Source organism: Acanthopagrus latus, chromosome 17 (assembly GCF_904848185.1).
Source record: "Acanthopagrus latus isolate v.2019 chromosome 17, fAcaLat1.1, whole genome shotgun sequence".
In the NCBI taxonomy this organism is placed as follows: Eukaryota; Metazoa; Chordata; class Actinopteri; order Spariformes; family Sparidae; genus Acanthopagrus; species Acanthopagrus latus.
In genome coordinates, this window is record NC_051055.1 from 11,631,947 (window position 1) to 11,659,003 (window position 27,057).

Consider the following 27,057-nt stretch of genomic DNA (forward strand, 5'->3'; position numbering starts at 1 on the left):
GTAGTCACATAACATATTCCTTTATTTCATGATACCACACCACGCTGACACAATTTTATAGTACTTTGACAGTGTTTTTATCTTTTATAATGCTTGCTCTAGTCATAATCCCTATTCTTAACCACCCTGCAGTTTTGGACATCTGAAGCTGAAAACAAAACAAAACAAAACAAAAAAAACCCTAACTATTGTGTAGTATTCTCTGGCCAGGACTGAAAGGCTTGGATATTTATATATCAGTAGCAGGAATATACAAGCTACAATTACCAGATTATGGTTGTTTCAAATTTAGTCTAACAGGGTTTCAGTAATTTCCCAGGATGCAGTACAGGGATTGCAACAGCCAAGCTTTGTGAAAGAAAATAAGTTGAGCTGTATTTTACACTAACATCTGAGAAATTCATGTTAAAAAGCAAATTGTACAGTTTAAAATCTTAATAAACTGCAGCTTAAAACACTTTACAAATCAGGATCAGCTACATAGACAAATAAGGATTTCTCAGTCATTCCATAGCTGCCTCTCTGAGGGTAGATGACTAGAAAACAATACAAACATCACACTGACATAACACTATCATCATCCTGTCAGGTCTATTTGACCAATGCAGTGGTAGTTCATCTTCTGAAATGTTTTGCTCCAGTACTCTCAGTGTATAATTTTGTTTAATTTAGTCTCAGTTTCATATCTGCCAACACTTTTGTTAAATTTTTTATTCACTCAAGTGCTAGTTGGAACATAACGTGTGTTGTTATTTGACTGCATCCCGATGATAACAGGCCTAGTTATGAAAATTGGCTTCATGTTTGTTTTATGTTTTGCTTTGAAATACCAGTGGCTGCATTTCAAAATATGTCTGAGAAGTGCAGGTAGATGTGCACTTTACTGACACAACAATAACCTGAGCTGTTTCCCTCCATATCAAGTCAGATTCTGTCTGGCCCATTTGTCATCTTTTGCCTTGAATTTCCAAACGTTGGCTGGGCATACAATAATTTCCCCGACTATTTCCCAAAGTCAGAGAGAGACACTGACAGATAGAGATACAGAAAGCAATAGAGAAAAAAAAAGAGGAGGGAGAGAGCCTTGACACAGGATTAGTCATCTACCCATGGTCATGTACAGACAGAACATACTGTAGTCTTTCAGTCCTTCAACGATCTCTGCTGCAGTATCATGGTATGCAGTGGCAATTGATTGCCTGAACAGCTTTCCACAGATCATGTTGACCTCAGGCTCACAGGTAGCCCATCGTGTGCTCATTTCTGAATTACAGCATGTCAGCAATCATATGCTGAATGAGAGTATGAATTCTGTTTTCCCTCTTTTCTAATTCTTTTTTGAGAATGCATATATGCTGTCTCATTGTCCTTGTTATGCTCTCTTGTCCTTCTTTTCTTCAAGTATGTACCTGTTTTACTTCAGCCTGTAGATGCCTTAACTGGACACACTGCTCCAGATGTCTCCTGTGCTGCTCTGCAGCCAGGTCCAACTCCTGTTGCTTTTCATGAAGAAACTCCAGCAGGTCCTGGACCCGTGTGGCCATGTCAACATCTCTGTCGCATAACAGCTCCACACCTGAAAGACAACAGACATTTTTGTTTTCAGTCAGTTTTGTTGCCAGTGACGATTTGCCTTTTATAATAACTACTGATGTTCTTTTTTCTTCACTGATTGTTACTGAAGAGGGAAAATGGATATCAAATGAAGAGGAATTTAGCAACTCTACATGGCAGTAGCGGTAGAGGTATAAAATATTAATAGCATGAATTTACTCTGTTTTACCTGCATCTTATAGGAACAGCTGGATAGATACAAATTTGACCTCTTAAAAATTATTCAGGCATGGATTACAGAGCTTACATTTTTAGTAAAAGCTAGCCATGCAGACAGTGAAATGTTGATCTAATAGATAACAGAATAATGAAAACCATTCTCCTGCATGAACTCAATATGACAAATTTGGCATTGGCATAATCTGTACTCACACTTTAATCCTGCATTCTGTATCAGCATTGTTGTGATGCTAGCTACAAGGCCAGCCCAGGTAAATAATTGTCCTAAAGCAGGTTACAGAGGTAGCTCATGAGCATCTTCTATCATTAAGGCAGTCACAGAGCGAGCTGTAGCAATGCAGCTGGTCAGACTTTTGCATAACGTGAGCTTGATTTGTTATGTGACAATCTCTGATGTGAAGATGAGGAGGCTATTCCCAGTCATCTAAAACTTGTATTTGTGTGTGTGTGTGTGTGTGTGTGTTGCTATCTGACAGTGGTGAACATGACTCGGATTAAAAGGTATAGTCTGGTTGGCGAGAGCAGCTCCGGCTCCCGTTACATCCCCTCTATCCCTGAATTTCTTAACATGCCATCTTCCACTTATTCACTCACTTATTCACTCCAAACATATCCATCCATCTACCCTTTCCTCTTAATTACTCAAAGAAGTTCATATGTATTTGCTGTTTTCAAATTAAGTTCAAATGAATGTGCCGTTCCATCACATTTAACTGTATTGCTATTCCCTTACTCACCAGACGCTTGGACCTCTGTGACATACTGCAGCAGCTCTTGTCCCTGGTGGATGACGTCAAAGGTGAGGTTGTTCATAGTGAGCGCCTTGTCTGCATGATGCTGTAGTCTCTGCTCAGCAAGCGTCAGGTCCTCTGTGTCAAAGTCACTCATCTGCTGGGACAGCTCCTCATTCCATGACTCCAGGTCTGAGATGATCTGAGAAGGGGACGGAAAGAGTGAGACAAAAAGAAATGTTAATTCACAGATAATGTGGGAGAAAAATTACTTTCTAATAATTCCTGAAAAGGACTGAGAAACAATGGAAAAACTTATTTTGCTTATATAATTTGACATTAATAAGGAAAATGGAAGGAGCTAAAGATTGTATGAAATTATGTGTGGCTAAGAACACTGCTTAGAATACAAGATATCTTGCAACAATCATCTCCACCAGCACAAACATTAAAAGAAAATGTAAAGCACTGCAAAACCACACAGTCATTTCATTATTCATATAATGTTATGATTAAGAGAATTTCTGAATACCAAGCCAGACAGTTTAATGGCCGTAACCAGACACTCTAAACTGACAGCCATAATAATGGATAACATATTACACTGGTGATGCATGGCTGGTAAAGCAGATGTACCGAGATGTCAGTGCATGTCTCCAACTGCCCACGCACACTGAATCATGATACCAGGGGCACCTTGATCCTGGCACCATCTACTTCTGTCTGTCAGTGTTTTTTCATGCGGCCTAGTCTACATTTCATTTGAGAATTTACCCACCTCTTTGCTCTGAGGCACTTAGAGTTACCCTAACCTGTCGACCTGTGGCTGAGATTCAGGTTTTCATCAAAAATTCAGGTCTTCTGGTATGGTGTGAAATGAAATCTTAATGCCAGAGTTGCAGCTTTAGAATTGACATTTACACAACAGTGACTGTAACTTGATTAATAAAAGATGAAACTGATCAAAATATACACTCTCATCTTCTTTAGTGACATGGGTTAAACATTGAAGTTTCTTGAATGGTTTGAATGTGTCTGTCCTATGCTCAGCTGTTCTGTAACTCTATATACAAATGGAAGGAATGTGTCAATTTGAAGAGTGTGGAGTTACGTCCATGCAATGGGAGAATGTCATGCTGCAGTAGCTCATAACGGTGGTAAAATTCAATCTGTGCGCATAAATGTAAATGAAAATAAGATGCTTTGGCAGCTGTGCTCTTCAATTCAAAGTATGTCATCTTGTGCCTTGGAACTTTGTTCTTTAAAGTGGTGTCAGTGGAACTGTACAGGTCCTTGAGGGGTTACAGGGTGAATAAATTAGTCTTACTATAATTGCATCTCTAAGTAACACAACAGCAGAATATTTGACTGCCTTGGCCATTCGCTTTCTGTAATTACAAGTTCAAAAACAAAAATCTTATCAGATGAGGACCCTGGGAAAAAATCAAATTAAATGAAGGTATGTATTCTAATTTGTGTCAATTCAGGGATCCTTGATATGAAAAAGTTTGTGAACCATGGCCTAAGAGGATCTCGTACAATGGGGAAAATTAAATGAATAGATAGGAATAATAGAGTCTGTCAAGTTTCAGTGTGGGATAGAAAGAGAAAAGGGAAACAGTGACACTAGCAGTCAGAGAGTTTAAAAAAGTACACAGGCACATCACTGTTTACATGCCCAACATCCTGTGGGCCTGAAATGGAAAAGAACCTGTATCCGAATGAGACTGTGATCTACTAAGGCCAAGCTAATTCAATATCTCATCATTCCAGGTATTTCTCAGGTTAGAACAGATACAATCCAGTTCATGTTAGAACACCAAGAGCACTACAGATAAAGGTTTGATTCATAGTGCTGCAAGAGTATATACTGCTAAAACTTGGCAAAATGATGGTGAAACATTTCAGGAGTAGTAATTTACTACAGACTGAGTGTATGATTATGCTCAGCCTATTTGTCATATTGAACATTTAAGAAAAAGCAGGGAAGAGCTGCCAACTGCTCCAAAGAGTTGGGACAAATTCAATGCAAACAGTGACTACTCAGTAAATACAGTTCCATGGTTAGGAGTCCATATAAACTCTTCAAAATGTATCTGTGTCTTGTAATTTCTCTCTTTATTGAGAAGCACACTGTGTTTCTCTCCAACTCAAATGCCAATGAAGTAGAGTTTGTCTGTTTTTGCAGGTTTACCTCCGAACACCAGCAATTCTGAGAGTGTGCAAAAAGTGAAAGCTTCAAAATTTCCTCAAAGAAAAAATTTAACAAAACTGCAAACACAGAACCAAAAAGGGTTTGAATTTTTTTCTATATATCTAGTCATACAACGTAACAATATCAGCCAATGTGGTCTGCAAAAAATGGTTAGCATAGCTTCTAACTGCCTCTACTTGATTGAGCTAATATCAAACTATCTATAGAACTTTCCGAAATGCAGAGTATTCTGGTACATGTAGTCACTGTGATCAGAAGAAAACTATCTGTCAATATGAGCGTCAAAATGTAGTTAGATGAACATTATGTTTTTATGTGTGTGAGCATCAGGTCTAAACATCAACAAGATAATTCTGGTAATTCAGGATCATCTATACATTCATCCACTTTCTCCATGAAAGACTGTGCTACTACTCAGTCTATACCTAATCTTCAGTGAGCTAAGGGTAGTTGCAGGAGACAATATGCTCGAAGACAGCTTCTTTCCAAATATCCAACCAACAGAGCAGGTGGGGTCACAGATGAGCTCTCTCAGAGACAAATAAATAAACACATGATAGACAACAAATACATTAAACCTATTTTGCAATAAAGAGCATTGTGGTCTCTCCACGTAGAAAAGTGTGATTGCTGTAAGACAACATGCACCAGGAATTTGGATTCACACAAATTCCCCTGCTCTCAAGTCTACTGTGCAAAAACACGACTTTCTTGTCTAGTGCAAAGGGTTACATCATCAAGCCCTTTCATAGCATAATAATATAATACTCTTAGAATATGATAAGTCTGGCAAAAAAATGGAAACTTACCAAGCAGTCATTTGCACTCTGCTCTCCTCTCCTCTTACAGTTGAGTAAAATACCCTCTGTGTGCAAAAAGACCATCTCCCTCAGCTACCAACACCGTGAAAACTAACTAATGTGAGGAGATAAGCCTCCTCTTTGACCAAGTCTTTTTTTATCTTGGTGGTTTGAAGTGAAACGGGGCCTATCCTCAGACAAGAATATACTGTGGGAAAACTGGATGTCTCACCTCAACCCCATGCCCTCACCTCAAACACACACACCCCTTCAGGCCAGGAGGGAGTGTCACAGTGTGTGCGTGTGTGTGGGCAGGGAGTGGATGAAAACAAATGTCTCCTCCTCCCATCTTCATGCTCAAGCACTGTGTCATATTAATCCTCTGTCTATGTGTGTGTATGTGTGGGCGTACTTCAGTGTTCAATATGAGAGATTAGCAGATTCACCACCATTCCCTGACTTGACACGCAGCGCTTAAATGAGATTTGTCTGTTCTTTTGGACTTTACAATACAGACTCAAATGACTTGAAGCCAACCACAGAAATCTATCAACACACAGTCGAAGAGAATCCAATCATGGGCATACTTTTAAATTCTATATAGCTTTCAATATTATGATAAGTAGTCTTCTCAATAGTTCTTCTACTTAAGTTTACCATGTTTGTCTTCCTGCTGACATAGCAGAAAAGATTAAAAAAAGAAGTTCTAAGTAGAAATAGAAATGCTATAGTAGTTATATAATCATCTGATCCACCAGTTATGTTGTAGACAGAGGAAGGCAAACAATGCAATGAACAATATATTTTCATTTCTATCATGATTATCATTGAAATTCAAAAACTTCATTCATCACAGCAGCACAGATTACTTGCCACAAACGTTCTTTTTACTTGCATTATTGTCACGAATATAAGCCTGAATTTCTGCTCTTAGCTTCTGGTTCCACAGTGACTGAGTGTAATTCATCTGTCAACATAGAGTGGCTCAACAAATCTCATTCGACAGCCATGATAAACATCACGATGGGAAACATAAAATAATATTTTTAAGAGAGCAGTTATCATATCTGAGCTCCAGCTGAGAAAAACATTCACTCTCACAGTGGGACATTAGGGAATTACAGGATACAATAGTAGCTGGTTGGGGAGGGAGAAACAAAATTGGAATGAGTCAGTGAATGAGATGTGTCAAGTGGAACTAAATACTTTTTTAATGTAGCACATGTGAGAGTATCGCTGTGAATTCAACCAAGCTTTGAACTGGCGGGAATCCTCACTACAGGGCCGAAGCTCCCTTTTACTGAGCAATGGTCCATCAGCACAGAGTCACAGTCATTTTGGTATGTCAGTGTATTCCCCTTGATACATGTGACTTATCTTTTTTTGCATTTATGAGCTACTAAGCCACTTAATGAAAAAACAAATGCTTTAATAGGGTACATTTATGTCTGTCATTCCCTCTGTCTTGACATATCACATTCTCTGCAATTACATTTTTACCTGTACTCTTTTTCTTTACTCTTGAATTTCTCTGTTTCATCCACCACCCTATTCCTATTGATAAGTCGGAAAATTTTGGTTCACCTCTGATATTTTTCATGACCATTCATGAAGTATTTTCCCCTCAGATATTATGTGCAAGTCGATATGCCTTATCCACTCCAACCCCTTACTTGCTCTCTTCCCCTTGTGCAATCCTCAAACCCTTAAATCCTGTCCTATACTTTTTTTTTCTTACTTTCACCTTTGCCAGAACATTGCAAGATAAGACTAAAATATTCATCATACACCAAGTCTCCGTCTCCAGCCAACTCACATCAATGGCGTCCCTCTCAAAGATACGAAGCTGAAGAAAGAGCTCCAGTTTGATCTTCCTTTCTTGGAACAGCTCTTCCATCTGGCCCTGGGCCTCATCCAGCTGCTGCAGCACACTCTCGATGTGGGCCATGGAGCTGTTGTGGGGAGTCTTGTTGCTTGAGATGGCAGAGTCTCTGTGGAGAGGTCAAAAACAGTGGATGTAAAAGCACGGTGCGCTTCTGGTTCTTGTGGAGACATCCTTGAGGAAGTCAAAGAAAAACTTGAGTATGCTTTACTTTTATTTCTCAATAAGTTATTTTTAGTGATTCATTATGGTTGAAACTCTAAAACACACCTCAATTTATGTAGGGAGACTGTGTTTGTACTGCATGACATGATCTAGTTACTGTCACCTGAGCTGTTGTATGAGGTCCTCTCCCTCCTTGATGACATTGACAGTGGCCTGCAGGGTAGTCTGCTGCTGTTGGCCGAAACGCTTGATCAGGTCCTGCACCGCTTCCACTGACTCTGCATACACATCATCCAGCAGTTCCTTCTGAAGCTCCTCCAACCACGTCCACAGCTAGCAATGATTGACAGGACAAGTGAGCCAGTTAAAACATGGCATCATGTAGAGTACACCCTTCCAAGAGCAGAAAAAAAGAGCAGGAAGCAACCAAACAGCCCTTTTGTGAACAGAATACACATGCTGATGAGGGGTGGGGCAGATACACAGAGCGTTTTGAGTTAAACACAGATGCATGGATCGATAGACAAGCTGCCAAATGGACAGACAGAATATAGGCGACAGAAATAAAATCAGACCAGTTCTACTCAAAGCTGGTGTTTTGTGAATGGTCGTCTTTGTAACAGATTAGCCATCTGGGTGAATTGGCTCAGCGTACTAAAGCCCTGGCAAACCATCCAGGTTGCAGGAGAGAGACCCTGGCACCCATGGTTTGTCTAACACCCACACTGCCTACTCATAAACACGTCTACTTTTAGTATTGTTACCGTCATTCTGAATGTGTTACTTTCCATCATGGACAATGATCAGCACCCTCTCCATCACACAGTGGACAGACAGCGGAGCACCTTCTCTCACAGGCTGCTCCAGCTCCGTTGTTGAAAGGACAGATACAGGAAATCTTTCCTGCCACATGCCATCAGACTTTATAACAATAGTTAAATAATCTGGTCTTTCCATACAGTCCATACGCACTTTATCTGTTTTTTCTGTTTTTCTTTCCTGCTACATGCCATCAAACTGTACAATAATAGTTATATAATCTGGTCATCTAATACAGTACATGCACACTTTATCTGTTTTTCTTATGCCCATCGGTCCACTGCTGATTATTTATCTGTTTCACTGCACCTTATATTTTATTTTATTTTTTGCACTATTATACATTATCTATACTGTGTATATTTGTACATTGCATTTTATACTGTAATTAATATGTTATTTCTTCTTTTTATTTCAGTGTGTTGCTTATATCTTTTATGTATGTAAATGCTGCTGCTACGGCAAAATTTCCCAGCTTGGGATTAATAAAGTATATCTATCTATCTATCTATCTATCTATCTATCTATCTATCTATCTATCTATCTATCTATCTATCTGTCATTCACTAAGTAACATACAATATCTTACACTATACCTGACATCTATATAGACATTGACAGTGTTGTTTGGTGACCAAATACACAGAGGAATTAATAAGTTTTTGGTAACACAAATGTTTTTTTTTTATTAAATCCTGCAGGCAAGACTAGACAAGCTTTGATTTTAACCATTTCCTTTTTTTGTCAATAATTGTTTTAATTGCAATTAATTTTGCCAGTAGATTTAGAAACAATATCAAAATCAATTGTAGATAATGCCTTAAATCTGGAGTGACTTCATGAATATCAGTACAGATGAATCCCCTCTCCTCCACAGTTTGTTGCCTTTCAACATACTAGACTATGTCCAAAGGTTCCAACAGAACTAGGGGAGGTGATGGTAAGGAGAGTAGTCAGAAACACAGACAGACAGACAGACAGACAGACAGACAGACAGACAGACAGACAGACAGACAGACAGACAGACAGACAGACAGACAGACACACACACACACACACACACACACACACACACACACACTGACCAGCAACAGCTGACAGATGGGATGAAGGAGATTAGTCCATATGGACATTAAAGACTAGCTTCATTAATAACACCATGGCTCTGACTGTCAGTATGAGTCTATGTAAACAGGATGTAGTGTTAACACATGCACAGCACAGTCTATGTCAGCATGGTTAACCAGCAAGAGGTTAACTTTGGCAGTCGAAGATGTGCAGTGCATGACTTTCATATTACCATGACACTGAGAGGAACCAAGGGAGTGGTGCAGTCATTAGAACCAAAACCAAACAGCAAACACAGATTCCTGTCATTTACCGTGTAGTTTGTTCTCTTTATCTATTTGTTACGATAAAACAAAGGCATGATTGTCATTGTCACAAGAAGGAGAAGGCAGATTGCCTTTAATTTCTGTAAACACAAGTGCACTACTGAGGGAAGAGAAAGCACAGATGTTTGCTCAGGGAGGACGTAATGACTATATTATGTATTCACACACAGAAAACACAAACACACAAACCTCCTTTTATGTAGGCAATAACTTACAAAGAACATTCTTGATCATTTTTGATACAGATGTATAAAACACAATTTTGGGCATATCTCCTGAAGTGTGTGATAGAGTGCAACAATTATTTTTGATCTATACTGCAAATTTGACAAACATTCATGATGTATTCACGCATGATGTATGCACGTATTCCTAGTTGTGTGTCCTTATTTTACAGTGGTAACTGCCTGCAAAAATAACTCTATATACAAACCAAATCAGTCCTTACATTAACATTGTTAGACCTCTCAAACCACTATAGAGGAATTTTTCATCATGTTTGTCATTTCACAGCAGATTGTAAGAGCAAAAAACTATTAAGTAAGTTGCTGATGGCGGACAAAACCTTTTCATGTCAATCCCACATAAGACCAGACTCAGAAGTATGATCAATAGATTGACAACCTTCTACATTCTCACCTCCTGTCTTGATACAAGATCAATTGCATAAGTGTCAAATCTATATGGAAAATAGGGCTAATTAAGGTTGAGGAGTGGAGAGGAAATACACACCTCTTTGACGTGTGTGTGGAAGGCAACAGACATGTCAAGCAGGACTTTACGCTGCTCGACGCGTCGAACAAAGTCCTGGATGCGATCTTCTAGCTGGTGGGCAGCCTGGTATATCTCCTCTGGGTCACACTCTCCGGTCTGAGCCAGCTGCTCTGCTGCCTCCAGTAACTTGTCAGCATTGGTGTAGGTGTTCTGAAACATTAAGTACATTTAAAATGAGGGTACAGCATCTCATACATTTAACAATTACAGCTAACTGTTCTTTAGTCTCTAAGAGGTAGAAGTTGAATCTTATCTCAGTTTTGTACTGGTCTCGGATAATACAGTGATACTACATCTTAGTATATCTCCTTTAGCTTTTCTGTGCTTTGAAATGTAACTTTACTTAATATGTTATTGACATTGAGAATATGCAATGTGATACAATGTTTTGTTTTTCATGAACATGTGCATTTGATGCTTGGAATAAAAAGGATTAAACATGAGAAAACAATGAACCCAACTTTTTTCAAATGCACTTTACTTTTAAAACTCACCTGTGCAACCTCTTCAAAGTCTTCATGTCTTTTCTGCAGAGCTCTGGCTCTGTGCAAAGACTTCCCAACACCAGTGTGTTTGCTGAGGAAGGCCTCGCCATGGTTTTCTATCCAGTCCAGCACCTTGAAACGCACACACACACAAGCACAAACACAAACACAAAGCCTGTGAGCCAAATTACACAAGGTAACCTTACTTTGAGAATGCAATATATATTTTCAAGCAGCAGGGGGTGCAATTGCCTGGAAAGTTTATCATCACACCATATTAGAGTTTCAGAGGTCTCTCTCTCTCTCTCTCTCTCTCTCTCTCTCTCTCTCTCTCCATCTGTAGTTTGTCATGTTAAAATTGTGGACAATTACATTTTGCCTACTAGGAAATCCAGAGCAGTGTTAAGTGTCAACATTTTCCACTGTGGAAGAGATTAGCTATAAATCTTTGTCCATAATTACCGTATTATCTATTAAACAGATGGCCATACTTCATCTGTTTCTATGTGGGGTGATGAAAGGGATATTCATGATGCTTTCAAGGTCTCTGAGAGAATATTTTGATGGGACAAACACATACCGACACGTGCACAATGCCCTCGACACTTTATGTGACAGTAAATTGCATCACCATGGAAACCACTACCAAGAGGAAAGGGTTATGAAAGAGTGGATGGAAGAGGGGGAAGACAGAAGCAGAGAGCTACAGCAAGACAGAGAGAGATGGGGGAAGGAGGGAGCGGAGAGGCAGAGAAGAGTTCATGCCCAAAGGGTAGAAACCCAGAGACGACACGATACACCAACTCAGTAGATTTGATCTAAGAGCTCTGCCATCCAGGCAGTCACAGAGAGATCGAGGTTGCTCTCACTGTGAAAACCCAGGAGGAAGTGAAAAAAGGCTTTGAAGCTGGATCTGATTATAGCATATCTTAATATCACAGTCTATGCTATTCTGTATGGATTGCTTGCAGAACATCCTTCTGCAAAACAACAAAGATTTATTGGCTGTCTATGACCATCGATAAATAGTAAGACAGCACTTGAAGTTAAACCCAAGTTCACCCAAAAAATTAAAATTCTATAATTTTCTATTCATCAGCGAAGATTTTGGCTTAAAAAGGGTGTAAATAATATATTTTCAAATCAATTTGGGATCTCAGCACATCTACAGACTTAGATGACATAGCTTTCTACAGCCATTTATTTAAACTTTAAAAATGATTAAAAGCTTTCTTTGGTCCCTACTTAGGTTGTTTCTGTATACAGTATGTGTTAGTGTGTATGCCTGCCCAGGTATGCAAAACAATACATGGTGGTGCCCACTAAAGGTTGGGGTAAAAACTGCTTCATGAATTGTGACTTTCTTAAAAGATTATGGCTCGACACAGAGAAGTCAATAACTGGAAAACAACCCAGTTCTTATTATGATTGCATATGACAATCCTGTGAGACCATAAATGCTGTGAAATATAATGGACGTAAAATGTGCATTGTTTTTTATTTTCCAAGCCAGGCTACCTCTTTAGTTTGGTTTGGATGCCTGAGTGAGAGCAAAGGTAAAGGAAGTAAACCCATGTGTTTGTTTTAATTATAGATCATGACAAATATCATGCATTTTAAAGTAGCAGGTAGTCAAAGTGACAAAAAATGAATCATGCACGGAAATTACAAATCTGATGCATCAAGATGTATTGATAATCATTTTATAACAATATCTTTATCCCTCTGAGTTCCTACAGATTCCCACCCTTAGCATCCAGTACTCTAGTGTCTCTTACTTGCTGCACATCCTGTTGGAAGACACACAGCTGCAGCCGTTGGTGTAGGCGGACTTTACGATGCTGCCAGATGTTTTCCAGCTGCCTCTGATGATGCAGCACCTCATGGATGATGTCTAGGACGTGGTGCACGGCCTTAGAGTAGTTAGCTGATGCCATCAATGAATCAGCGCTTCCTGGGGTCAAAGGTCGCTGCAGTTTGTCCAAAAGAGACTTCCCATCCTGGCTTACCTGTGAATGGTGACAAGAGGTTTCAAATATTGCAAAGAAATCATCAATTATCTCATGATGGTCATGAAATGTCTCAAGTTTCAGTTGCAAAATCCCTCATTGAGCAAAAATTGAACAAAAAATATCTAAAGCTATTGCTATAATTAGAAAAGACATTCATTACATAAACAGATTTACTCAATGTACTCAGTACAAAAATGCAGTAATATCTTTTTTTTTAGAGAGGGTGTATATTGTAAAGCTTGTATTGTTGTGTATGAAGGGCATATGTATATATTTTGAATACATGATTTGGATAACTGTCAGTTATATTTTGTGGCTGTGGAACTGGGATTAATATTTGCATACTTGCACTTACTTGTGTGTGTGAATGTGTGTACTGACCTCTGAGTATGCAGTGGTGATGTGCTCATATAATCCCTGGTGATGGTGGATTGTGTCTTCCAGATCCTGGAGTTCAGAGGGGAGCTCTCCTTCACCACATGCCTTACACCACGGCTCCACTTTACTCATGTACTGGGGACAGAATAAACACAACGCATACAGTATTATAAAACTGAAGCACTTTATCATATAAATTAACATAATATTATCATTATTGCGGTTTTATAAGGCACAACATACTAGGACATACTAATATATACTCTTATGTACGTATAGTGCAACATCCACTATGCACACATGCTGAGAACCTTGGTAAATGCAGAAAAAACTTTGCTATTTAGTTGACATAATAAATATAGGTCATTGTAATTAGAATTTCTTATCAAGCCTCATTCTTAAAATTCTGTGTTGTTGTTTCTATTAAACCTAGATGACGACAAGAATTATCAAACTGCCTGGCTGTACTGACAACTGAATATAATAAATTTCACATACTAACAATGTATATGTTGTCACTGCCACAGTCAATGCTAATAGCATATAAGAAGAGTTCAGTCACTGTTTTGCTTCCTTGCTTCCCATTGAACACATTTACCATAAAGCCAATGAAAATAAAGAAAAACAATGACTCTGCATTAGAAAAGCTCTGAACAGGCTGTCAGCTTAGCTAGCTCCACACAAAGGTTTGGCAATCAAACTGTTATGTTTGGAAACAGTAAGGCAGACGGACAGCAGGCAAAGAGAGAGACTGAAGTAAGAGTGAGGGGAAAGTTCAACAAAGAGAAAAGAGACTGCAGAGAGCTTTGATTAAATAATGATTGAAATGATCATTCTGCTAAGGGACATGGAGAAAGGGCTCTGGAAAACATGCTTTATGCTGCAATGCCCACCAGTATTGACCACAGAATACCAATAGTTTACAAGGAAGTGTTGAGCATTAAAGACTGTTCAGAAAAGAGGACCACTCAGCAAACAATCAGTGTCAACAGCCAACTAATGCAGTGTTACTGCAACCGTAAACAAAACAATGCTAAGCAGTATCGATCATTTAAATGGTCTTTATAGGTCTGTTAGGGATAAAGCAGACCTGGTGCTTGTAATCTGTAGCAGAACCAAAAAAGCCTACTTCTTTTCCTCTTTAAATCTATATTTCTTTCCAAAATATATACAATTAAGGATTAGGAACTAAACTGATAATGACAGATAATCGTGTCAGCCTCTAATATTCCGTAATAGATCTAATATGCCTCATTCCACGTTTTACTATACAGTATGTACTATAAGTTGAAAATATATGCAGATATATGCAGGTACTTTGAAGAATTCCAGTGGAGCTGCCAACAGTCTATTGAGTTCAGCCAAAGAGCTGCATGTGTGCAAGATTATTATACTGTATGTGGATATGTAGACATGTTTTTGTACATAGTTATCAAAGAATAAACACTATTTCTAACAAAAGGAGCATTAAGTGCATGTAAAATGTCTTTTGTAATCGTCAGAGCTGGATTTTTTCTGTGTTTTTGTACCTGGTCTGCTTTTTGGTGGAAGCTGGCAGACATCTCCAGCAGGGTGCTGCGTTCGTCCAATGCTGCAGCGAAGGCCTTCCATTCTTGCTCCAGCTGTCCTGAGATCTGCTGGATTTGCTGAGAGGCGTAGTGGCCTGACTCCAAGAGCCGGTTCCCTACTGACATGATCCGATTGATGTTCACATACACATTCTGCGTTTAAGGAGAGTCAGAGAAAAAAGACCACGCAGGTTAAAATAAGTACCAAAATAATTGGTTTCAGTTCAATCAAATACTTTCAATAAAATTAGCAAACAGGTTGATAAATACAAATAACAGGCTGCCCTATAAAGTAATGTTGTGTTAAAATTTTGGGTGCAATGATGCATGACGCTAATGTGATTGACTGCTTTTCTGTAAAACAATTCAAGTGTCTCAAATAAGTATCCACAATTACCTTTACACACACAGTGAGTAATATTAGAGGGAATGAATGTCAATACATGCACTGGGGTCATTAGCTAACTCTCCGCTCCCCTTCACACATACACAAAGACAACCCTTGTGGACATTAAAAAGTTATTCACATGGGAGGCATAACTCATGTGAATAATGAAAAGAAACCCACATGCCTCAAAATCTTTTAGTCTTTTCTAATATATGGGCTCCAAGCTGTTTTGTGTAGATAGGCACGGATCAGCAAATGCTAATTAACAACTGTGTTAACAGCCTGTTGTTATTCTATTCAATTACTGCTCCTGGAGCCTATTATGGCTCTTAGTTTGCTTGTTTCAAACACAACGGGGAGGAAAGATGAACCAAACACCAGCTACAGCCTTCAAACAGAGGGTCTTAGAAAGAGTGATTCTAGCAACACAAATGAGATTAAGTCACAGACACTGATGGTGTCTTTTTCTGAAATTAGGGGTTCAAAATAGTTTTGAACAGCCTTTCTTTGAATTGTGGGAGTTTTTGCAAGCAAACCAAGCAGAGACATCCCCCACTGTCCAAAATCCAGGAAATCTTGACATCAAAAAGTTTAAGTCTGATGTTGAGCTCTCAACAGCTCTCACATATACAGCAGGAGTTAAGTTATATATATACACACATAAGAACAGTGGTGCACAGGGGAGCTACAGTAATCCTATCACACATTTCACAAAGACACAAATAAAATATAAGAGGAAAATGATCTCTAAACTACTATGGATCTTTTGATCTTATTAAAGAATGTGTGCACAAAAAGACCTCAAGCAGAACACACACCCAGTCACAACGAATAAGCCTGTAGGCCTCTGAGCCATCTGTAGGACATTATGAATTAGATTAAATAACAGAGGCTGGAGTACTCAAACACACTGGGTGGTAAAGTCTTAATCCAAAACTGATGGATGGAAAGGGGTAGGGGTGGGGTTAGAGATTGGGGGAGGAAATTCCTAATTCAAACCTGATGAGGGCAAGTGGCAAAAAAGAGAGAGAGGAGAAATAAATTTACAGAGAAAAAAAACAACAAAACAAATACAAGGCCAGAGTAGTATCTGCTTTGTTAAAGACATGCAGACAAAGATGCACTACTGTCCACAACAGCAGCAATAACTACTTCCTGCCTTGCAAAATAACAATGGCAAGACCTGGATGTAACCAGATCGCTCTGTAATGGCCACCTGGTGCACTGACTTACTTTTAGCCCCAAGTATCCAAACTCTGTACTTCACATTCAACGAATTTTACAAATGTAAAATTTATGCCCTGTAGGTTATATTCACATGTATACACACACAATAAACTATGCTAGGTGTGTAAATTACTGTTATGAAACACTGTATGTGTCAGTGAAGGCAAAAAAGTAGCTGAAATCATAATTCACTGCCCTTGCAGTAGTCTCTTCTTAAAATATAATTCATGGTTACATCAAAATGGGTTGAGGTTGTAAGAGGCGGTCTTATGAAGTCTCTCCCACTGAAAACGTCCTTCCTGCCAAGTCAATAGCATCAACAGAATGCATACATATCACACAGTCACATGACAAATTTGTCAAAACCCAATCCCTGGCAAAAAAGCATGAAAACAAATTGCTTGCTGTAATTCAGTGCAGCTCATGTGTTAGAGCCCTTTTGGGCAGGAGGACTTACTTGAGAATGCATCCGACTAAACTGGGCTCAGACGTTTTACTGCTGAGGAAACGGGCTGTCACTAACTTCTAGTGAACACTGAAAATAAACCTATTCTGCAGAATGCAAATTCCAATATATTAGAGGCCACCAAAAAGTGTATGAAACCCTTGTCCTTGTATCCAATTCTCCTCCTAAACAAAAACAAGCTACTATACACAAATGATGCTCAAACCACAGCTTTGAATGACAGGCACCATTCTCATAGACCTCTTATCTCACATATCAATTTCAGTACCTTGTTATTTGCCTAATCTCTACGGAACATCTTTCTTAATATAAACTGAGAGCAAATCATTTGCATGGCTTCAGGGTTGATTCCGTTTCTATTCTGCTAACATGTTAAAATTTCAGCCATTAAGGAACATAATCGAACCTTCTATTTATCCAACATTACTGCCAAGAGCTGGTCCCTGCACCTCTTTGGCTCCTGGGATCTCTTATTAAAATATAATTCATGATTTCATACGCAAAATTAGTTGAGGTTGTAGGAGGCGGTCTTATGAAGCCCTTCCCACTAAAGATGCCCATCCTGCCAAGTCACTTGCATCAACGGAATATATACATATCAAACAGTCACATACAGACAGCGAAACAATTTAACAATGGAGGGTGCTGAGGCTGCAGACAGTGCTGGTGATGACTACATGACAATGGATGCTGAAAATTGGTTGGAACATGATACTTGTGAAAATGGAGATACAAATGATTCAGGAAGAACAGATGGTCCAGGAGGACATAAATCAGGCCTTGATTCAAGACAACAGAAGAAAGAATGCCCTCAACGTCCAAATCCAAATACTGCAGGACCCCCCTTCCAACCACATGTCTTGGATAGATACCTCACCATTAAACGCCCGCCAATGAATAAGAACCCCGGATCAGGAAAGAAGCAGTCACCTCGATTAGGTAAGCTTCACACTCAGATTAAAATTATATAAATACAGTACATGCAGTCCCATACAAAACAAAAGCATGTCATGATGGTAAATTACAATAACTTTACATTCTGATTAGGTCTCTACAGGTGTACTACAGTGTGTTTGGTGTTGCTGTGTAGTCTGCTCCTTGGAGCCATGCTCGGTCTGGGCTTCTACAGTGAGTTTCTTTTATAAAATCACAACCTAAAAAATGTACCAGAAGCAAACCAGACGTGACAAAATCTACACTGTATTAATGACTAGCACTTATTTAGTATGTGTTGTAATCTTCTCATGTCTTGTATTGAATTGAAGGCCTGAACTGTGTACATGAATGTGTATTCTACTTGACCTTCATGTCCTGTGAGACCAAATTCAGAAATATTAACATCTCTTTTATGAAAGGTATTAAATTACTTGAGCTTGTTAAGGAAAGGAATGAAATGCTGACGACACTACAAAAGGAAAACATGGACTATATAAAAGAATTAGGTGAGTGTTAAAGGATAAATAATTCTTAACAGAGTGTGCAATAAATAATTACAGTAATGACAAAACAACCCCAGAAAGAAAAAGCTCAAATCTTTCCTAATTTTTTTTTTTATAAAAGCTACCATTCCTGTGAAAATTAAAAATGTATCTAACTGTCATTCACCTTTACAGGCTTTCTGAGACCAATCTCCAGACCAATATACCAAGTTTCCAGCACAGACGACTGTTCAACTGGGCGTGATCTGTTCATACTAAATTCTGACATTCTTGAGGCAAGAAAGAGATTTGCCAGATTGTATGACTGAATAGATCTGACACATCTGTATGTATATATAGTTAAGAGTATAAAAGGACATTATCTTAATTAACAACTCCATTTGGCTTCACAGGAGCTAAAGGAACGGGCTTTCTTCCATCTGACTCATCACACAATCTTGGCAGATAAGCGAAGCATAATCTATAACAACTGGAACTGCACAAGAACCTTTCCCTAAGATAAATGGGTTGTCTGCAGGACACGTATCAACGGCCATGATATAATTTGTTTATCATTTCTAAGAGTATAGTTTGGAGTTAATTAATGCTATATATTGTAGATGTGTGACACATTATTCTCTAGGTCTACCATTCAGCCCTGCTTTTAACAATTTGTCTCTATCAGTGCTGCCTAAAATAATGTTTATGCTATTTAATTTTCATATATGGGGAAAAAAGGCTCTTTAAACATATGCAGTTTGAAAAAGTTCACTAATAAATGGTTGTCACCATGGTTTACTTACTGAGCACAAACTGAAAAAATGAGTCTGGGCCATTAAATATATAACTCGAAGTAGCTGTCGGAGAAGTTAGTTGTTGTTTACATTTTAATATATTTTATGTTCTTAATGTATGTATTAGTTAAATTAGTTCATATCAAGTGTAACTGAATGTACATAATTAAACAATGTCACATTTACAAGATAACAAATAAATAAAAATGATAAATAATCCCAATCTCCTTTATTCCTAAACTGCATTTGTAAAGTGCCTCCCGTAGGTGGCATCACTGTAACATGACTCCATCTACTGTGTTGTGCATGACACATTATCACTTACATAATTGCAAATAGTCAGCATTAACATCTGATTTAAACCTTGACTCAAAGTTAGCAATGCTCATATGAATTCCCATGCCTATGGCAATAATCAATAAGTAATGTTGATGAAGTATTAAATCTTTTAGAACCAGCAGTGCCGATGTTTAGACATCAGTGGAAACTGGCAAATGTGTACATGGTATAAGTGTATTTTTTCACTTCATCTACAAAGTTTCAAAAACATCTTAAACTCTTCAAACAACAGTGCAAAGGCCTTATTGCTCCATGAACTCAAATGAACACACCAGCACCCTGACACCATGTATTTCCACTTACGCAGGCAACAGGAAGAGGAAAAGCTGCTTCCTGTGGAAGAATGGGTGGAGGGGGCGGTGGTCACTTTGAGTGTGTGTGTATGTGTACATACTGTGCTGTCAATATATGTTTGAGTTTATATAGCAGTCCCATCTATCTTTTCTACTACTGTTGCCTCGGGAATTATTAGTTCATCTCAACCTGGAGTGCTAACAGAAATGGCTTTGACCGGTCATTGAAGATGCTCCTGGGCCTTCATGTTGACAACATGCATTGCACATGCTTTCAAATACCAGTGACACTAAGTGGGAGATTTTGGGTCATTTGGCCCTGCTCTTCCTTGAACACACAGAAACAATAGGTACCGGTAGAGGGTGAAAGTGAATTATGTTTTATTCAACAGACTCTCCATCAAACCAAACCATACCTAACCAATCTACCATCCAAATGTATCAGCCTGTACATTCTTGATATGTATGAACTTAAAATGAATAGCCATATCTGCCAGATATGGGTCATTACAATGCAATGTGACACTATAAGAAATAATGAAATGACTATAAAAGGGATGTGTAAGATTTGTGAGAGGAACATGAACACAAACAGTACTGATGCATCAGGAATTTATGATATAGGTTTTCAATGAGGAAATCCATAAAGGGTTAAAACAACCAGCAGAGCATAGTACTGTAAGATGGCAGAGTGGATGGGGTATGTAATGTCCTCAGCCACACTTATTAGTCAGCAGTAGAGCTACACAGACTCTACTGAAGTACGATAGGGCACGGAGGGTGGTAGAGCAGGGCAGCAGAGGGCAGCACACAGCTATGGGAGGGGCAGGGAGGCAATATGGGTCAATTATGGGAACAGCACTGTGACAAGACATGATGGGGGGGGGGGGTTTGGGGGCAGAGTTGAGGCAGAGTGGAAAACAGCTGAATAATAAGAAACAGAAAGTGGCAGGACAGAAAATACCAGTCCACAGTGAGTCAAAGCCCAAGGGAGAGGATGGTTTGGGAGAAAGACTATGAAAAACAAGAGGCACATGTTTGTGTGTGTGGCGGTGTGAGGCCTTCGCTCGTTACTGTGAGTGACAGTAATAATAATAGTTTTGGACTGCAATGCACGTGCGCAACAGAGACAAAGACACTGTCTTACCATGCAGTTCATGGCAAAGTGGTTGTGCTGGGTCTGCAGCTCGACAGCATGCTGGTGGTTCCCTCCGATCTCTGTGTAACTGGTGAGAAAAAGCCCCTTGTTGTGCATGATCCAGTCAAACATCTAGAAAATGAAGAGCGGGAGAAAATGCAGTTAGTTTCACAGAATGCTGCGCAAATGAAAAAGGTTATTTCTGTCTCCTGTTTACTCACAACAACAGCACTGAAAATAAAAGAGGGCCTGTTCTTTTCGGTTTGCAACTAAAACCTAAAATCGGTCATCACGGCACTGGCTTCTAGCGGCAAATCATTGTCAATAAGTAGGAACAAAAGAACAAGCATTGTGCATGTGTAGTGTCCACCATGTTTAACCTTACATTTATGTGGCATTAAGTTGCTCTCTCTATAAGTTTGTTGGACAGACAAGGTGTGCTTAATTACTGCTCTTTCCATAGCAGGCCTCTGGATGTGCCCCTAGGTCTGTGCAGTTTATACAGCTAGTTTCCCAGCCCCAGACACACACTCACACATATTCATTTATTCTCCATTTCCATGCACAAGCACACAGCTCAGACAGTATTTGACCAAGATATAAAACAGGGCTTGAGTACTACAAAACATGCACACCTCAACCTTTCATGACCAAACCAAGTCGTTCCAGTCAACCAATGCATTATAATACACTATATACATACATAGCCTTGCTAAGATGGCCTAAATGTGGATGAAAGCAGATCTGAGGACTTAAATGTCTGGATTAATGTAATGTTTTCAAATTCCCAGTGAAGACTTGCATGCATGCATGCTCATGCCTTAGACTGGCTTCTGTGTGAGCTGAAATACCAGTATGTATTAAGAAAAAACTGCACACTGGCACATATTTACATAGAATCAGCAAGGGGCAGGAATATGAAGAGGTAGTGTGGAACCAATTAAGCTTATCCTCAGCATGGTTTAAATCATGTAATGGCATAAACGCTAGAGTACAATAGAATAGATCAGCACTCTTACCTTCTCTGCATCTTGTTCGAACAGACGCAGTTGGAAACATTGGTCCAATTTCAGCTTCCTCATGTGCCACAGCTGCTGCAGATTTTGGCGAGTTCCATGCAGCTTATCCAACAAACCTGTCACTTTAGCTATTAGGTTGTGTGCGTCCGCATGTGTGTGGAACCCGTGATGATGGTCATTGGAATCTCCACTAGCTCCACCAGAGCGGTTACCATACCCGCTTTCACCGCTACTCCCACCTGCTGTTTGTGACTGCAGCCTTTGTAGCAACCTGCGTCCCTGTGCATCCAGCTCTTCCACAGATGCCTTAGTGGCTCTTTTCTTAAGCGCTGCATGTTCTTCCATGAGTCTACGAGCCCCCTCCAGGTCCCGTGGGAGATCACGCTGGGACAAGGTGTCCTGGAGCTCCTCGAGCCGTGCCAGTGCCCGCGCTGCATCGCTGGCAAAAGTCTCAAAGGATAGCCGCACCTGAAGTGAAAGTTAAAAGTGACCTGCATTTTCCAAAATGAAAATACTACTGAATATAAGCTTATTGAGAATTGCTAAAAGACAAGACTTGCTGAAAGGAACAAAGTAGTTTTCTTAATTAAACACAAAAGGGTTTGAAGCCAAATACTGAAGAAAAAGGGACATAATGAAAAAGCATCCAAACCTCAATCCAGTCATCATGGTTGTACTCTAAGCTGCCCTCAAAGTCAGCTGTCAGCTGGGATGGGTCCACGATCTTGGATAAACCCTCTAACGAGACCATCACCGTCTGGTGGAGGATGTATGTGGGACAAATTAAGTCAGAAGTGAAAAAAAGAGATAGATTAGGTGGAAGAGAGGTGAATGCAGGAAGAGAAAAAAAGCACAAAACATTGAAAATAGAGGGAATAACAGGGAGACTGACTCATCAACACAGTCATCATCTTATCCATATTCCAAACTAATGAAATGTGAACTTGTCAAAATATTTCCTGTTAAACCTGGATCATGAAAAGAATGTGCAGTCAGTGGCCCCACTCATCTACTGTTTACATAGGTGGGGCGACCAAAAAAAATTCCAGATTCCAGACATTTTAAACAGCATTCATGTTATCATTAATAAGAAGCAAACACATACATATATAAAGTCTTAGGAATTAAAAACAGTCCAAGGGAAACACAGATATGGGGGTGGAATCACTCTCATATAGCTGCTGTAACTGCAGTTTTAGCTTCTCTTGAACTATGAGCAAACATATATTTAATCTGCTGGATGATGAGCAGCATTTATGAAAACTCAACAGTACTTGGTGAAGAAGATTAGAACAAATCTCGATCACTTCCCCCTAAGTAAACCAGCCAGAGACTCAAACCAGCGACGTCCTGTTTATCATTGTGTGCTACTCTCTTAAAGTACATGATTGACATCATACAAAAACAACAAGTGAGTTGCCCAAACCAAACTCACTACTGTTGGGATAAAATGCTTCAACATGTCCTATATATCCTGTTTCCATAGTAACTGGGTCAGGACTAAATATATCAGCACTACATACCCACACGGGACAGAACAGAGCCACTGTCACCGAGCAGCAGTCCAATTAGAGCTGATAAATTAAGACCGATGGCTAAGCTAAACTAACGGGAACTCTAAGAGTTTACAACATTTTTTAAATTTTGAATTACACTGGTGTGATGAGCACTACCAACATCTCCATTCCTTGTCGAGAACAATGAAACTATACCCCTAATGTGTAACATAAACAACTAAATCCAAGCTAAAAAGCTAAAAATGTTCAAAAAAGATACATTCTGTGCAGTAGTAATTCAAGTAGAGTGTCACCCACCTCAAACTCAAACTTGGAGCTGCCAAAGTTGGTCCTCTGCTTTTGCCAGAAGTTGTCTGGCTTGATGATAAGGGCAACGTGGATACAAGATGGGAAAGACTCCTGGAGGATCTTCAGCAGAGGCTTGATGCTGTCCCACTTAGAACCACGCATGTCCACAATGACTGTGAAGCCATGTCTGGCCACCTCCTCGCTGTAGGAAACATGAACAAAGAGGTCAGATTCTAAGAAGAATAACAAATTGTATTACTTTTAAATCCTTTTATAATGCTAACATTAAACCTTTAGAGTATCTGAGAGAGATGTGATTGATTTAAGAATGAACAAACCTGAATGAGCCGAAAGCAAAAATGTCAAACTACTGAGTCACATTATTGTAACTGCCCAAGTAACAGAAATAGAGACACTATGAAGCCAAAAAATGAAATGACTCATTATTATTATCTTTTTTTTTTTTTTTTTTTTTTTTACAAAAGGTTGATACCAATAAGATTCAAAGTGAAAAGATCCCATGTAAATCTCCAGAGCACCTGGGGAGGAAAAAAAAATAGTTAAAACACAACCGTTGAAATTTCCACTGCTGCTTACCAGGAGTCCTGCTGCTGTAAAAGTCCATAAAAGGCTGTTTCTCAGTGTGAAAGGCTTTAATCTGAATGTGACTAGCTAAGAGACAGAAACAGACGCAGGCCCTCCTGCTCTAACTCACTCTGACCTCACTCTCTGAAAACAGATCGGCAGCCAAATGGGTAGAGAAAAACAGAGTGTAGAGGAGGGAGAGGAGAGAGAGAGAGAGAGAGGGGGGGCGGGGGGGGGGGGGGGGGGGGGGGGGGCAGATTAACCGAAAAAGAGGGAATGACAGAAAAAATATTTAGATGAGAGAAAGAGAAATCAAGCTGAGGAGAAGAGGAATCTGACCTTGTTCTAAACCTGGCTGGCCACCTCAGATGGACCTTTTCTCCCCTCTGATTTCACATCTCAACACAGTTCCCTAAGAGTTGAGCCTTTTGGAGGCCTGTAAGTTTTTGTGCACCAACTGCAACTAGTACATCTACTAGACATATAACATAAAATCCTGCAGTTCATGTGAACTCGATCTTTTTAATGCACCTCTGAAAAGACATGAAAATATTTTGTTGCAGGTGTCGTCTCGTTAACAGTTTGTTCTTGGACTTAACAAAAGACTTGCATACAATTTACTTTACAAAAATTGGTATCATACTGACAACTGCTGACAGAAATACACTCACACGTCAAGCATTATTTTTTTTATTTGCTTGTGGACATCCCAGAATGCTTTCAAGGAGCCCTAAAGAAATCTGGACCCAGTTTTTCTAGATCTGGATCGCCTCTTGCCTCGAGACAAAACTCTACTAAGAAAAAGACTTAAAGCAGTAGACCTGCAAAGCACTTGAAAGTGCAACACAGGGGAGATCAGAAGCAGCAGAACTGAGGAGCGCAAGCTTCCCTCCAAGCTAATCACAAGCGACTCCAAACAGAACACCCTGGAGCGAAGTGTTAAATGTGAAGGAAACGTGCTTCTCAACTTGAACATCAGCTGGCACAGAACTAGAGAGCGATTGCAGCTCTGCAAGGACATTCTGTGGCTGCATGCCTCCTGCAGTAGTTTATAGACTTGAGTCCAAACGATAAAACAGTGCAAACAGGGAAACAGGAAAGAAAAGTGAACTGCCCTGACGCTTTGTTTAATGAGAACTGACCCACTCTAACTAGACAGTATCAATAGCAGAATGAGAGAAGCAAGAGTTGCTAATGGTGGCAACCTACATAAGGAGTTGCAGCTTTTTCTCGTGAGTTGGGAGGAAATGAGAAGGGGGGGGGGGGGGTTGAAACATCACAGAAAATCTAAAACAAAACCATCCCAGCTCTTCGTAGCCTCAGGTTATCCTTAAGCATTTCAAATCCAAGCAAGGTGGGAAAGTCAGTGACACAGAGAGAGTGATGAGATGTGTGTGAATATAACTGCATTAGAGGCTGAGAGGATGAGTCTGTTTCAAATCAACCCAGGATTTAGAGCAGGGTCTATAAGTCAGTGCATGTATGAGATTGTGCACTTGTTCATTGGTGTGATTCTCCACTAAACACTGTATGTGTGTTTTAAGCACATTTCCTACCTTGGGATAGTAGCCAGGTAGGCTATGAGCCTGCGCAGGTCTTCGGGCCGTATTCTGTCATGATTGCTTCGTGCTGGAAAGGTGAGAACAGGACCTCCACGTCTGTCTCTGCCGCCTTTAGGTAGAAACAAGACAGATAAATGTTTAAGTAACAGCTACTTCCCGTGATGACAATGCTCATATAATGTGCATGGCTTCAGCAAAGATTACCTAACAGACAACACCAAACATACACCCTAAGATTTTAAGTTATTGCAGCAGGTCTCTGAGATGACAGCAGCTATCTCTTATGGGTACGCTCTCTGAAGATCTCTGCAGTTAGTCATAACTATACTGAGTCAAACTGAAGAGTCAGAGCTCAAACTAGAGGCATGATGACAAGACTATTAGCCTTTTAGTCAGACACTGCATAAACAAACAACACTATTAAAGAAGAGCGAAAATCACTCTCTCAAAGTCACTTATGGCAGTGACCATGTAGTCAACATTAATGGGGTAAAGGTCAGTCAGAACAAGACGAGTCAGAAACAGGTCAGAGGACTAAGTGAGCGCACTTAAATAACCCAACAAGTAGATATCAAAGAGCTTGACTTTTCAACTAAATAACAGTCAAGCTGCCATGTCAGGAAATTAAATGGGGCACTATGTAGTTTTGGAAAAGAAATTCAAACTCAGATTTTTAATATCAACATATAAATGAACATAACGAACTGAGAATTTTTTTTCATTTCTGAAAAGTGTGATCAGGGTTAGCTAAATTTAAACAAAGTAAAACAGTATGAAATTGTGTTGTCCTTCAGTTTGTTCAGTTTGTTGTGTGTTTATTCAGTTTACTCAGGTATGAAAACAAAGAGGGTTTGTTATTTTTTTTGTTAATGCATACAACATTAGTCAATGAAGATTGTTCTCTTTACATTAAAATGTAATTCCCAAAGCTACATAGTGCAGCTTTAACAGATATACAGTATCCATTTTAAACTGAGTGGCACTGAGTAAACATCCTTGGCAGAGG

General features: G+C 39.5%; 1 protein-coding gene across 2 annotated transcripts in view; it reads right to left on the reverse strand.

The window, feature by feature from the left end:
* triob (trio Rho guanine nucleotide exchange factor b) overlaps positions 1-27,057 on the reverse strand; it is a 105,496-nt gene that overhangs the window by 38,463 nt on the left and 39,976 nt on the right. For both annotated transcript variants that reach the window (XM_037075717.1, XM_037075718.1), the window contains exons 4-17: positions 26,046-26,160; positions 23,914-24,106; positions 22,752-22,856; positions 22,100-22,567; positions 21,090-21,212; positions 14,979-15,170; positions 13,453-13,584; positions 12,838-13,068; positions 11,069-11,191; positions 10,533-10,724; positions 7,751-7,920; positions 7,357-7,531; positions 2,532-2,727; positions 1,410-1,576 (exon numbers count right to left, since the gene is read on the reverse strand). In XM_037075717.1, the coding sequence (XP_036931612.1) occupies positions 1,410-1,576; positions 2,532-2,727; positions 7,357-7,531; positions 7,751-7,920; positions 10,533-10,724; positions 11,069-11,191; positions 12,838-13,068; positions 13,453-13,584; positions 14,979-15,170; positions 21,090-21,212; positions 22,100-22,567; positions 22,752-22,856; positions 23,914-24,106; positions 26,046-26,160 (2,582 nt within the window). The remainder of the gene's footprint in view (positions 1-1,409; positions 1,577-2,531; positions 2,728-7,356; positions 7,532-7,750; positions 7,921-10,532; positions 10,725-11,068; positions 11,192-12,837; positions 13,069-13,452; positions 13,585-14,978; positions 15,171-21,089; positions 21,213-22,099; positions 22,568-22,751; positions 22,857-23,913; positions 24,107-26,045; positions 26,161-27,057) is intronic.